Raw genomic sequence first — 14,115 nt, 5'->3', positions numbered from 1 at the left:
CCCAAGGACTGCAGGGTCAATTACTTAGGGATGACTGATCCTATTCTCATAGATAGCACACAGGAAGTTCAAGCTAACTGTGGACATGTTTAGATTTCCCGGGAGCAACTCTTTTGGCTTTGCAACTGATAATGGCAGCAAATGGGGCCATGTAACTACAAACAGCAGCAAAACAATTAAATATGCCTTTGTTGTTTCACAGTATTGCATAAAGGGATGAAAAGCTCCAGGCTCTGACCTCAAACCCTTGCTCCATTGTGTTAAATCGATTATTTAAAAAAAAATCCATTTTTAAAAATAAAAAGAGATAAAAAACCTGGCCTCTCATTCACAGAATGCTGTAAGAAGGATAACAATGTATGTAAAATACTGCCTAAAATTAATGAAATAGCTTGTGGAATTTCCAGGAATCAGCATAAGAACAAAAAGTTTTGCTTTTAACCTACTGAAATGCTCAGAGTAAAAAGGAGAATTTTGTTTTGTCACATGTCACATAGATTTTTCAAATCTCGGCTGGCTGTAAGTACTTGTGACTTAGGAAGCAAATTTAGCAAATCAAGCAAAAAAACAACAAAAATAGAAACCCAACATCAAGTTTATGAAAATTCATTTTACCTCTTGGCATGAACCTGCTTTTTGTGATGTTCTCCAAATCCATCTTCTCTCCCAAGGATTGCATTTCCTTCAGATCCTGTTTGCCCTGTCCAGTGCTTTTGGAGATGGCAAACTCCCGCAGCTCCTCATGATGACACGGCCCTAGGAGGTCAGTGGGCTCCATGCTACCTTTTCTTGCAGTATATTTTCTTTGACTGTCCCTTTCCCCAGTTTTATTGAGGAAGAAACAGGAACTCCCTTCCTCCTCAAAGGATCTGTTTTTCCTCATCTCACTTTCATCTTGAGCTAAGACTCTTTCAGTTTCGATCTCTCGAAATTCCCTCGATCCTCGATTGCTTCCGATATCTTCCCCTAAAGGCTGCCATGTTTGTGACTTTAGGATGCTTTTCATTGGAGAGTCTGCATTTTCCATCATTGAATGGAAGCCAACATCAGCAGCACCTGAATTTTCTTCCACCGATGGCTTAGCTCGAAGATCCCCTGCATACATTGGAGCAACTGTCGATGCCACAGTAGATACAGATGTGTTAATAGTAGGGGAGAAAGGAGTGAGTTTTCCACTCTGAACCTACAATTGATTAAAAAAATATATAGCTCACATAAGTCTAACTTACAGATTCTCATGAGAAGAAAGGGCCACTACATTGAGCAGTGGCTTTCCCAAGTCCTGTTGGGAGGACAGAAAGTGTTAAGGACTGATAAAAACTATTTAACATAGTTAAATAAAGTCTCTTTAAAAGAAAAAAGGGAATAAAGATAAAAGAAAGGACATTCTTTCATCTCTCTATCACAGCAAACTCTCTCCAAATTATTTTTGAAGAATGCAAGAGAATAAATAAAAGGGAACTGTAAGTGGCAGCCGAATTTCTTGGGATAAATGCTGCAGTTTAGAGGTAGGTCACCTAAACTCCCTAAATCAATAGCTAAGAGAGAACATTAGCTCCTTTGTCTGTCGGGAAGAGGCAACAAACGTATACACACCTGTTCCACTTCTCCAAGTGTGACTGGTTGAGTTTGATAACGAGAATTCATCCTCCTCTGCCTAGCATCCACTCTGTTTCGGGTTGAAATCGCTTTGGAGACTGGCTGAGACAGTTTGTTAAACAAGGCCAGCTTCTCTGCTAAGCTCAGAGTGGAGGAATCAGGTTCACCTTGTTCAGCAGAATCTTTGGCCTCATTTTGCTCTCTAGTTAATGCCTTTTGGTGTGCCGATGCCTGCAAACTGAAAGTAACACAAAGTCAGTTTAGAAACGGGGGAAAAATCCTAATACACTCACTAGTTTATGGTTTAATGTCCTCAAATCATAGTTGTAAAAACCATGCTCGGTTAACTTTTTTCTAAAAGACTTGTCCTTTCCTGTTTGGCCTCTAAACAAAGAAAGGGTGAGGGTAACTGCAGCCATTCAGCAACTAGGTAGAACAGTGACAAAGTGAACTCCTCAAGAACTCCAGAGCCGCCCCAGGGAGAAGCAAGGGGCATTATCAAGAAGCGAGTTATGGCATTACTTGTCCTTAAAACAAGCAAACAAAGAAACAATTCACTGTCAAAAAAGGTAAAGGATGCTTGGGGTGCACATTCCTGTTTATAGGGAAAATTTGCATATAATAAATTAGGCCAAAGAAAACATCTCATAAGACATACATGCCTGTGGTTAACTTTTGCTCCCCCAGTTTACTTAGGAACGTAGGAACGGACAACAAAGTCGTCTTCTTGTCCATAGCCTTGTCTACACACCACGGGGGTTGGGATATTCACTGGGATGGGCTAAGTGGATTCAATTTAGAGACTTCTTTCTGCTATCCATAAGAGCAGTTTCTCCTACAGGTTTCTGTTGATATTCAGAACTTACATACATTTGAAATTCCCAGTAAATGCCAAAAGAAACTTCTAAGAGAGCCACAAATTTATTCCACATTTACTCCAGGATGGGGGCCTGTGACTTACATAGTCACCCTAAATGCCAGCATATGCTCGTTAAGGTATTTGTCTCCCTCACTAGATACCATACCTGGACTTTATAATTAGAGTGACCTGGCATGGACTAATTAACTAGTAAATCCTAACTAAAGTGCTCTAGACCCTGGCACAGTCTCTCTGTTCCTACTGTAGGATGGAGCCATTAATGGGGGCATTGGGATTCCAGCTGTTTTTCTGGCTTCATGTGGTTCTAACTGGAGTTTCAGTACTTCCCAAAGGGAGTCTTAATTCTGCACAGGCTTCACCAGCTACATTTTTGTATCAGCCTTTCAAATTCTTTGATCACTCTTTCCTCTGGCTTGTACCATTCTCTACTATAGTGTGTTTACTGAAATAAGGAGACCATTTACAAAAACTCAAAATACTGGAATACAGATTATAAACAGGTCAAGAGTAAAAGCTGCCTTACCTGCCTGTGGATAGTATCACTAGTTATTCTTTCCTATTGCAAAAGGTTATGAATTAGAAATAGGCAGCAATCAATATATGGATGCTACCTGAGAAAGAAATAGCTACCTTTTGGATTCAAGCTCAAAAACAAACCATAAAAATGAGGTGTTCCCATTTTGTTTTTTAAAACATGCAAGACTGTTAACTCCTTCATTTCTCAGAAGATTACAGATGCAATTCTTTCACAATGAGTTTCTTCGTGGGAAACAAAAATGGTAAGTGAAGTTAGAATGGTCTAAGGCCAAACACTTAACACAAGCAAACAAACTGAACTTCCTCATGCAGGACAAAATGAAATGATCAGTACCTTGTATTATGACAAAACAAAATGCCACACATTCTTAGGACGACTCATTGCATTGATTTGTCAAATGTACAAAAGACATTTACGATTTTAAAGCGTGTGTGCTGCCCAGCAGTTTGCATTCACTGCCACATGCGGGTGTTTCTCTCCAGTACCTGGTAGGTTGTACAGGGCTCTTAACTACAGTGGGATTAGGAATTCTTGCCATGACAGTGTGACTGGTCACAGAATGTGAAGCAGGGATAGATTCCCTTTAAAAGCAATTGCCAAAGATGGAAAATTCACAAGGGAAGAGAAGAAAAGAAGCATTAAGGAAAGCATGACTTTATGCACAGAAAAGATAAAACAAATAAATAGTTTTACAAAGCTATTTGCTAAGGACTTTTGTAAAATTACAACAGAATTTGAAAAGAAACTGGAAGACACAAACCCTAAGACATGGAATTTACCTAAAAGTTGGTCAACCTGCTCCAAGTCAAATAATTTGGAGGGGTTCTCAGTCATTCAGTCAACAAACACCTCTTAGGCACTTACTATGTGCCAGTCACTGTGGTAGGCAATGATGATACAAAGACAGACAAAAAACAGTTCCTACCCAACAGGAGTATCTGTTGGAATAGGAGTTGCATACATCCTAATGGTTACAGTCCACGAACCACTTGATACCAACCACAAGCTGAATAAATACTAGTGAACTGACAGATTGTACCCTGGTCAACAGTTTTCTTTATTAAATTAATGTTTTGTTAATTTAGTCACTGCTCTATTAACCACATGGTGGAGGAATAGCAAAGTAAGTATTTCTTGATTCTCTACCTTGAACTTCTTGGCTTGAGTTTACTTTTTCTCCCAGATCTAATGCCTGGTTATTGTTATTATTTTTAACATTAACTGCAATATGTAAGAGTTTGGAGAGAACTTAGTCCAAGGCCACATAATTTTAATATATGGAAAATAAGGGCATTATGAGCCTCTCACTTAATGGACATGAAGTTCATAGACTTTAACACATAACACGTGACAAGAACCATCTGAAGGTGTCAATCACCCAAGAGATCTACACTTCTGTACAATAGATGTCAGAAATGGTTTGGGTAGGGGGCTAGATTGGGCAAATTCATAAGAGGTAAGAACACCAACTAATCTAAAATCTTTTCTCAGGGGAAAAAGTAACTGTCTGAATGAATTTGGGTTGTTGCTTCTGTTGCTAAATTAAAGTTAAATATAAGATCAGAAAACATTTCAAAATTTTCAGATCTGTTCTTTCCTCATGGGGGGGGGGCCTCCCTCCATTGATGTAGACTTCACCTCTAACCCTTAGTCAACTGTTCTCATGAATTGTTGTGATCAAAAAAGTTGGCTTGGTGATCAACCTTCTGATGATGAATATATCTGGAATTAGTCTGGTCCTCAGGCAATGGATACACCATCTACTAGCTTCTTACTCCAAACCCTTCCCACTTGGGAGGGCCTGTCTGCATTTGACAGGACCTTCAGGTAAAAAAATACTAAAGTTAAGGAAGATCTAGTAGCAAACTGTAAAAAAAAAATCCTTGAAGAAGATGGAATTGAAGTTAAAGCCAATTTCCTGCATGCTGGGGTGCAAATTGGCTATAGATTTAAGACCAAACCCCAAATCCTCCATTACTCAAGAAGTCTCCTGCTAGGTAATACTTCAGGATGTAAATCTCCTTGGAAGAAGTGCTATATTTAGAGAGTCTTGGACTAGATGGAAGAAAATCATTGCCTAGCCACAAATTTTCCCTTGATGATCTCCCCCACTGACTCTTAACCTCCAAAACAGAATCTTAAGCCAAGTCCAACACAGGAGAGAGACTTACGTGGCTGCAATGACCACTTCCTCAGTGGTGATGGGCTGTGTATGAGATCTGTCCTGCAAACGGCGCAGGCGTCGCTCCACGGCTGCATTTCTGGAACGTGGCTTTGGAATATTTTTTTCATCAAATGATTTTTCCATTTCCTAGGATTAGAAATATGTTTGAATGTCTGACCTGGGAGGAGGGTAGGGGGGAAGAAGACTACCTTAGCAAAACATGTCTGCTGAATTTCTCCCTGGTGTTTGTCAGGTGTCATTCTTGAGATGTAGTTGTCATTACCAGAGACATACACATGCTGTGAAAACTGGCACCATGGAGGGAATAAAAATATAGCCCCTGAAAATTCTGCAAAGGATGGGTACAGCTGGAATGCTATGCAGGACAGGACAGGATAGCTTTTAGAATCTCACATGAACTGGCATTCACTACAGAACTATGAGCTGTAGATGGAAGTGGTAGGCTGAATAGTACTTTCGACTAAAGGCACTCAAATAGATCTGAATGTTGCTGAGGGGGATTTATGCTTGGGGTACATATTGGCCTGGATTGCCCCCAGTGCCTCTTGTAATGCTAACATCTGGGATTCTCTGTACTAGGATTTTTAGAAAGATGGCCTAGACTGCACACTTGCCCTGAAAAGGAGCCTTTTGGCAGCAACACTCAGCTTGGCGCGTTCATCCAATTTTTCTTCATCTGCAAAGAACAATGAATTAAAAGTCATGTAAGTTTTCCATTAAAAACATTTAGTCCTTTTAAATTACAACAGTAAGTTTACTGAGAAAAAATAACAATCAGTAACATTTGCAGCTGGAATCAAGCTTCAATTAAGAAATGTTTATTGCAATCACAAGGAATAATAAGCCCTTTCCTGCTTCCCTAGTTTTCCACTAAATGACTGTATAATTGGGTTTTAAGGATATTTTCCCAGAGATGCCAAAAATATTTATAGCAGCACTTTTTGTAATTGGGACAAACTGGAAACAAAGTAAATGATCATTGATTAATATGAACAGTACATGTAATGGAAAAATTCATGTGGTATAAGATGTGGTGAATATGACAAATACAAAGAAACATAAGTAGAGGTATTTGAACAGATACAAAATGGAGGAAGCAAAACCAGGAAAATATACACAATGACTACAAAAGAAAGAATAACAATGACAAAACAACTGAATCCCGGGAAATTATGACTAAACTTGGCTCCCAGCACATAGTTTTAAGAAGGTACCTGCCCCATCCTTCTTTGCAAAGTTGGGGAATTATGAGTGTGGAATACTACTGATAAAGTCCATCTTTCTATGATTTTGGTTAGTTTTGCTGAATGTTTTTTTCCCTTTTTTTTTTATTCTTTCTTATAAGGGATGTCTCTCTGGGAGGGACATAGTGAAATAGCACATTGGGAAATGTAAGTGATATAAAAATAGAATATCCATAAAGTTCTGTTTTTCAAAAGACAGATAAGCTTGATGGAAAGGATTGATAAATGCATTAGTCGCTTTCCTTTTTATACTAATTGACATCAATAAGAAGAAAAACATGCTTTTTAGGTCTAAATCACTTTTTCTATACTATTCTCTAAAAGTATTTCTGAAAGCCTTTGTGTCCAAAAACCTGAGGGGGAAAAGAAATCAAGATTATTCAAGACCTGGCAACTTAATTCTCCATTGCGATGAAATGTGATATATTTGATAAAGAAAGCAGACAGGCATCTAATATGTCATGTGACAGCTTGTAATATCATTTGTTCCAAAACCTAAATTCTTTTTTTTAATCTAACATTCAAAGAGAGGTTCAAAAAGAAGATATATTATCTTATTATTATAGATATTATAGTATCTTGTAGATACTATAATAGTATTATAGATAGTAGTATTATAGATATTCTTACCCTCAGCAGTTGGCATTTCTGAATTTGAAGTGGATCTAAAATAATAATAATGATAAAAATTAATTAGTTGTGAGTGGATGACACAAACAAATCATCATTTTTAAGGCAAAAAGAAAAAGACTGATATTCTGATGAAGAAAATAACTCTGGTAGCACTTGGGTTGTGAGCAACTCATTGGCAGTCACTGTTGACACAGCAGAGTATGTGGAAGCAGTTAAAGAAAACAGAATTTGTGGAGGAAAATAAGGACCACGTATATCTTTTAAAATGTGATTAACATTTAAGTTAGGTGTCAATTCTCAGCATTTCTGTACAGGGGACTGAGGATGTAGTGACAATTTATTAGTAAAAACTCAGGTGCATCAAAACATTACCTTATCATTTGCAAGAATGAATGGCAATAGTGACAAGCTGTATTTTACTTTGAAAATAGTCCTTTTTTCCTTTTTACAAAAACTAACTGGGATAAAAGGTTTGCATGTAAATATTTCAGTTAATGTTCTTTTCATAAAAGCATTGCTGTCAATTTTTTTTATAATTCTATGCAACTTTAGAATTGTACAATTGGTATTGTTATTTTAAAAGAAACACTATTGAAATTCAATCTGAAGATCAGCTTTCTTAAAGAAATATTTTTAACTTGTCAAGAAATTTCAGTCAAATTTTGTTTTGTTGGGTTTACTGAAAAATTTTTTTTGCATAATGTACCATAATTTTTCCTATGCCTAAATAGAGCTACACACACATACACATGCCTACCTATCCATCTCCTTTCGTTCTGCTGAAGTTATAGGTTGAGTTCTAAATCTCTCAGAAGTTTTTCTACTTTCGCCAGGAGAAAAATACCGTCTCGGCCTCCGTGACCCTCTCTCCCGTTCAGTTTTGGTAGGTAAATCAGTCCCTGTGGTTGACCTCTCAACCCGTGATTGACTTTTACAGTCAGAGGACAGAAAGTGCACGGAAAAAGGAAAACAGGAAGAAAGAGAAACAGAATAAAAGCATGGACATATGCATCTCAGCATCTCAACCCACTGATACTGTTAATTCACTCTGCATGCCTCTATCATGCGTAGAAATTAGGTAAAAAAACAAACAAACAATAAAAAACAACCATTCCAGCTGATCAATATTATACTTGTTCCATTAGCAAGCAGAAGCAAAAGAGTAGGTATGATGCTATTTCCTTATTCAGTCTGCCCTATACGTGTCTGTGAGCTAAGCTATATGCTTCAACGCAGGACACAATGAATGTCGAGATTGTGAGGGAAAAAAAACTGCCAAGAGCGTGCAAGTGACACACCAGGAATATTTTTGAAACGTCACCTACAGTTCGGATTTCTTGTTGGCATTGGCAAACTCCAAGAAAGCATTTCGGAGCTGGGCAACAGAGACCTTTGTGTCCACTGTGCCAACTTCTCCAGGCAGTGCCTCATCTCCTGCATGCTGAAACTGCAGCTCTTTCTTTGAAACAGTTTCCATGCATTGAAAGATTTCAGGTTTGGGGTCACCAGTGTGATCGGAGAGTGATCGGGTGAGGAGTTTGTGTTTGACTGTGGATACTTCCTGCTTGTGGTGTTTGGATGGAGTGGCCTCAGAAGCAGGTCGACTTTGTATATACATGACCGTTTCACTCCTTCCAATTTGCTCAGGGGGCTGGTACTCGGAGGCTTCAGATGGTTGGGCTTGGCTCTCCAGGTTCTCCCATGGTTCTGAGGCACTGCTTCTCTGCTTGCTTGTGATAGCTGAGCTAGCTGTTGCCCTCCTTTGGTTGGTGCTTCCAGAAGGGTCTTTACCACTCTCCACTGGCTCATGAGCCTCAAGGTAGGTTTTCCTGCTTTTGCCAACTGCGTCTGTTCTAAAGGTATCTTCCTTGATATCAGATTCATAGATATGAAGCTCAAGGTTCTCATCTCTTGCTCCCTCTTCTGTGGCACTAGGCACGGGAAATTTTGTTATGTCGGGAGCGGCTGGTTCCACCTGGCTGCTGCCAGAGAAACTCTCTAGTTTTTCAGAGGCTACCAGCCTAGCAGTGTGGGCATGACCAGCTGGCTGAATGTAGCCATGGATTGGCTGTCGGGTGGAAGTGACTGGCTTGCTTGTCACCCTGTCAAAAGCAGATGTTTCTGACTGCAGAGACATGCAGTGGACTGAAGCTGGCTGGTGTTTCCTCTGAGTTAAAGGATCTGAGGCATATTCAGGGCTGCTGCGAGCACTTTCCTCTTTCACCAATTTCTCTCTAACTTTTACTCTTTAAGAAAGAAAAAGGGTGAAAACCGTAAAACACAGTCACTCTTGAAGGGGGAGAAAAGCATGCATCAATTGTGGACCATAAAGGACAAGGAAAGTAAGCCATTACTTTATACCCTCTGAATTTGAAGGTGTAAAAGGGAAAACACAATGTGATTAATCAAAGGAGCCTATTAAACTTCGAAGTTATGTTTTTGGCATATTTTCCAATTTCCAGTAACCCATGCAAAGTGTCTTGTTTCTGATTTTTGTAACAAAAACCTGGAAGTAAGGGTCAACAAACTGAGGTACAATTCCAGGGTGCAGAGATCAGCATGTCTTCAGGCACACATAGCCTCAACATGTGGGCTAACAGAGACATTTTTACAATGATAGACACTTCCAATAAACAAAATTATTGTCATTTCATTATCACTTAGAAGATGATTCAAAATTTTGGGACCATTTTCAGGACAGAGCAAGCAAGGAGGGAAAAAACCAAATCATCCTTGAGAACTCCTTTTGCATCAGCTAACTGTTCATATTTTTCAAACAATGCATACTAAGTTTTAATCATTTCTAAACTAGAGACATACCAATTCCTCTCCTCAAACAGAATAGATTGGAATATCACTGTGCTGAGGCAAATAAAAGTAGGAGAACTCAGAGCATGAGAGCCGCCATTTTGGTTTTGAGTGAAAAAATGATAAGGGAAAATGTTTAAAGGTTTTTATGGCTATTGCTGTATGACGGCAGTGGATGAAGAAACCTATCATTAACTCTGCCACTAACGAGCTGTATGAACAAAGGCAGTCATTTTTACCCCAGGGGTCTCTGTTTCCTCATCTGCAAAAAGGAAGGGTCTGACTAGAGGATTTCTCTGCCGAGTCTAAGATTCGAGTATATACTTGTGGGGTCTGATGACATAAGGGTAGAAAACAGAGATAGTAAGTTGCAGTAGCAGCAACATCCCAAATGTCAGGCTGAGACAAACACTTGACCCAATTGTGACAGTCGTTGCTGCTGTTCTTTGAAGAAGTGAGAAAAATAGAGGCATTACATTTGTCAAAAAAAAAAACACAGAAAAACACCTTTTGAAATATGTCATCAGGTTATGTATTTCAAATCTAAAGAGGGCATGGCTATGATTTCTAGAGCCATTTAAATGCCCTAGAACAATACAGAACTATTTTCTGAAAGTTACTAAAATCACTTCAAGGTCTACACTTTGTTCAAGTATTTTGCATTAAAACTGGAGTAAAGAGGAATACGAATACACACACACACACACACACACAAATGGGTGGAGAATCCACCTAATTACTTGATACTTATTTTTTTCTTTAATGAAGAATTGGGAGGGCAAGGGAAAAAGTCATTTCTAAAAACAAATGAAAGAGTTCACCCATATCAACACCAGTGGGCAAGGTTACTTTCAATTGCAACATATACGTTAAAAATAATAGATTTTGTCTAAATAACCTGATTTTTCCCAGCTGTGATGGATGTTTTTTGGACAGAGGATATGAAATGCCTATGATTACAATGTCCCTCTTCATTTTTAAAAAGCAAAGGCACACACAAAAGGCTGTTTATTCCCCAAAGCCTTGGAAATAAGCACAGTCAGCTATTATTTCCTCCTAGAAAATAGGCAATGTTGGAGGTTTTCATATTCATAACATTTGTTAATCAAAAGATGGTTGCAATGGGGCTTAAACTTCCCAGTGGAATGTGTGCTTCTAATTAGGGACAATTTGGACGCTGTCACCAGACTAGAGCATTGGGCCTGTTTGAAACTGTACATGGGAGTTTTGTCTTTCCAAAGTCTTATTCATTCTTATTCTTTCCTCCTCCCGCTTTCCCCATCTTAAAAATGAAATGACAGGGGGTTTTAAAAATCTGGTTTTTAAACCACACCCTGAATTTGCATTTTCAAAAGGCTACCCAAAACAAGCTGTTAGTTTGGATGGCAGAGGAAATGAAAACAGGCTAAGGTTAGGGTAGACAAGATGAGAAACATGTTGGAAGTCAGCCAGATCCCAAAGGAAAACAACTTGGAGGGGGAAAACCCATTAAAAGTGCTGTTTAGTTCTTCAGCAAACACACGATTGTTCAATTAAGTATCAGGGGGAGTAAGAGAAGAAGGAACAGAAAAGGATTAACAGAAATTAAAAAGGGGAGGGAGAGGGAAAGAGAGACAGAGAGAGATGGAGACAGAGAGACAGAGACAGTGGGGGGAAAGAGAAAGAGAGACAGAGACAGAGAGATAGAGAGAGAAGGAGGAGGAGGAGGAGGAGAAGAGGGAGGAAGAGGAGAAGGAGAGAAATGTATGAGTAGCAGGCAGAAAAATGGGAGGGATCAAGCAGGCTTTTATGGAATGATTTCTTGTAATCATTTGTTGAACACACAATATTCTAGCACACAGACATTGAAGAACAGAGAAGTGGTGTTAAATGATGGGTGAGAAGAAGCTGATGAGAAAAGAACAGACGTGATAACTAATCACACAGTTTCAAACTGACAGATACCTGGAAGGCCAGTTGATAAGTGAAGGTGTGTCGCCTTCGGAATCTTTCTGGAGAAACCACTCATGTTTGGGTTTCCCTGGGCTACCATATACAGAAAACAAAACTTCACATCATTCTCTATGAACATTTCAAAAAATAACACAAAGGCTTAAAAAAACTTCACTGCCCTCCTCCCAAACAAACAAATAGCAGCCCACAGATTTCAATAAAGAAGAAAATTCCTTTTATAAAAAAAAAGGCAATAGGATTTGTTGGGTTTGCATTGATGCCACCAGGGATTTCTGAAACAGAAATAGTCAAGTCCTAATCATTAACTACGAATTTGAGAAGCAAATGCCTTCATCCAACATACAAAGAGTTTAATGAACCCCCAAAAAATTCTATCAGAGGCACTGCTCTCTATCAACCATAGTATCCCCTCCATTGATGTCATTTCAGGAAAATGGAAACGATGATAAGTATTCTTATGGTTAGAAAACAGAGATGTTAGCTATAGATAAATCTATCTGGCAACCTAGTGTTATTCATTTTGCCAAGTGATCAGACAAACATCAAACTACTTTACACGTAAAAGAAATATGACTAATTTCTGGAAAGTGAAAATGATAGTAAAATCAGTGACAGAAATCCATAAGGTCATTCACTGCTATGACACATTCCTGAGATTTTCTAGAGACAGAATTTGAGTGCTGGGAGGGCCATTGGTAATCATTTAATCTGACCTCCTCATTTTGCAGATGAGGGTGAATAAGTGACTAATGAATAAGTTAATACTCTTTCTTTCACATTTATTTTCTACTAGGGATACTTCTTTCATTTTCAAGTGGAAAAAGGATTATACTTGTTTTTTTAGGTTCCATAGGGCAAAATGAAACCTAATGGATGGGAAAAGCAAAGAGATAAAATTTCAGTTTGATGAAAAGGAAAACTTGGAAATGACAAGTAGTCAAAAGGAAATTGTACAGACCCAGGAACCAGGAGCTTGGTTTGTAAGCAAAGACTGGATGATTATTGTCAGGTCTGTCAAGAAAAGGTCCTTTGGAAGAACTACTTGGACTGCTGAGGTTATTCCTAAATTCCATACTCTAAGATTTTGGTTGGTTCAGTGATGAGGTGGCAACAAGACACAGCATGAGCATGAATAAGGGAAGGGAAGGGGTGAATGAACTGCATACTTCACAGTATCTGTGGTCCCAGCCACTGACTTGGTCATGTTTTTACCTACTAACTCTCCTCAGACCTAGCCAAAGTATGTTCAAGTAACTGGCTTCAAACATAGTATAGGAAACATACCAATTACTGAGTCACAGACCACCTTCCAATATCCTTTAGTTTACTCTGAGATGTACACAATACTCCAAACCAAATATTACAACAGCTTCCATATTTACATAGAATGTATTTTAAATTTTTGTTAAATAGGATGCTTATCCCCTGCCTGATTGTTTTTCAGCTACCCCTTTATTTCAGACCCTGGTTCTACATTAACTTTCAAGATCTAGTAATTCATTAACCAGCTCAAAAGGTAATGGATTCACCAATACAGATGATTTAAAATGGAAACTGGATGACTCCTTACGAGTGATTTTGTTGTGGAAATTTCTGTTCAGATACAAGTTGGAATAGTTGACCTTGGAGGTCACTTTCAAGTCTGAAATTCTGGAATTCTGTTGGAACATTCTTCCATTGAATAATGAAAGTAATACAAATGCTCTCAGCACCTGCTAACCAGAGAGTCCCTTCACTTTCATCATGATGAAATTTAACAGATGGGCTGACTGATTGATTCTGCCCAACACATAATCACACATACCCCCCCTAGAGTTACAGCTGCCCCATAAAAATTAAGAGGATATATATATACATATATATATAATGTATATATGGAGAGAGAGACAGATATAGTTATAGATATACATAGTATGCATGTAAATACACATATATGTATATACACAGAGAGATGTATAAGTCAGATTATATACACACACAAAATAACTGTCAGGAGTTGGGATTAATAGTCTTCAATCTTTCAGTGGTTTCAGTTAAATTGCTTACTGTTTGGCTCACAGCATATAAAAGAAGCAATGTAAGAACACAGCACAGGAGGAAATAGAGAATAAAATTTTCCCATCTTCTTGCAATATCAAATTAACGTAATAGATGAAATATGGCTCCTTGTCACCATTAGAAAAAAAATAGATATTTGTGTTGCCTAGTGCTATTGGACTTTGTAGAAAGAGAATGATACAACCATGTGGGAGGCAGCTGCTGAGTAGTAAGAGGA

General features: G+C 38.5%; 1 protein-coding gene across 42 annotated transcripts in view; it reads right to left on the bottom strand.

Annotated features, from left to right (window-relative positions):
* Nucleotides 1-14,115, bottom strand: part of SVIL (supervillin) — a 266,599-nt gene that overhangs the window by 66,132 nt on the left and 186,352 nt on the right. For 22 of the 42 annotated variants that reach the window (XM_072651879.1, XM_072651872.1, XM_072651873.1 and 19 more), the window contains 9 exons: nt 11,832-11,912; nt 8,405-9,325; nt 7,837-8,007; nt 7,077-7,111; nt 5,817-5,878; nt 5,189-5,328; nt 3,503-3,598; nt 1,597-1,837; nt 616-1,183 (listed from right to left, as the gene is read on the bottom strand). In XM_072651879.1, coding sequence (XP_072507980.1) covers nt 616-1,183; nt 1,597-1,837; nt 3,503-3,598; nt 5,189-5,328; nt 5,817-5,878; nt 7,077-7,111; nt 7,837-8,007; nt 8,405-9,325; nt 11,832-11,912 — 2,315 coding nt within the window. The remainder of the gene's footprint in view (nt 1-615; nt 1,184-1,596; nt 1,838-3,502; nt 3,599-5,188; nt 5,329-5,816; nt 5,879-7,076; nt 7,112-7,836; nt 8,008-8,404; nt 9,326-11,831; nt 11,913-14,115) is intronic. The other 20 variants (XM_072651861.1, XM_072651862.1, XM_072651899.1 and 17 more) reach the window with 9 other exon arrangements.

This window comes from Notamacropus eugenii, chromosome 3 (assembly GCF_028372415.1).
Source record: "Notamacropus eugenii isolate mMacEug1 chromosome 3, mMacEug1.pri_v2, whole genome shotgun sequence".
NCBI classification, from domain to species: Eukaryota; Metazoa; Chordata; class Mammalia; order Diprotodontia; family Macropodidae; genus Notamacropus; species Notamacropus eugenii.
The sequence above is the reverse complement of the archived record's forward strand: the minus strand, read 5'-3'. Positions and strand labels throughout refer to the sequence as shown.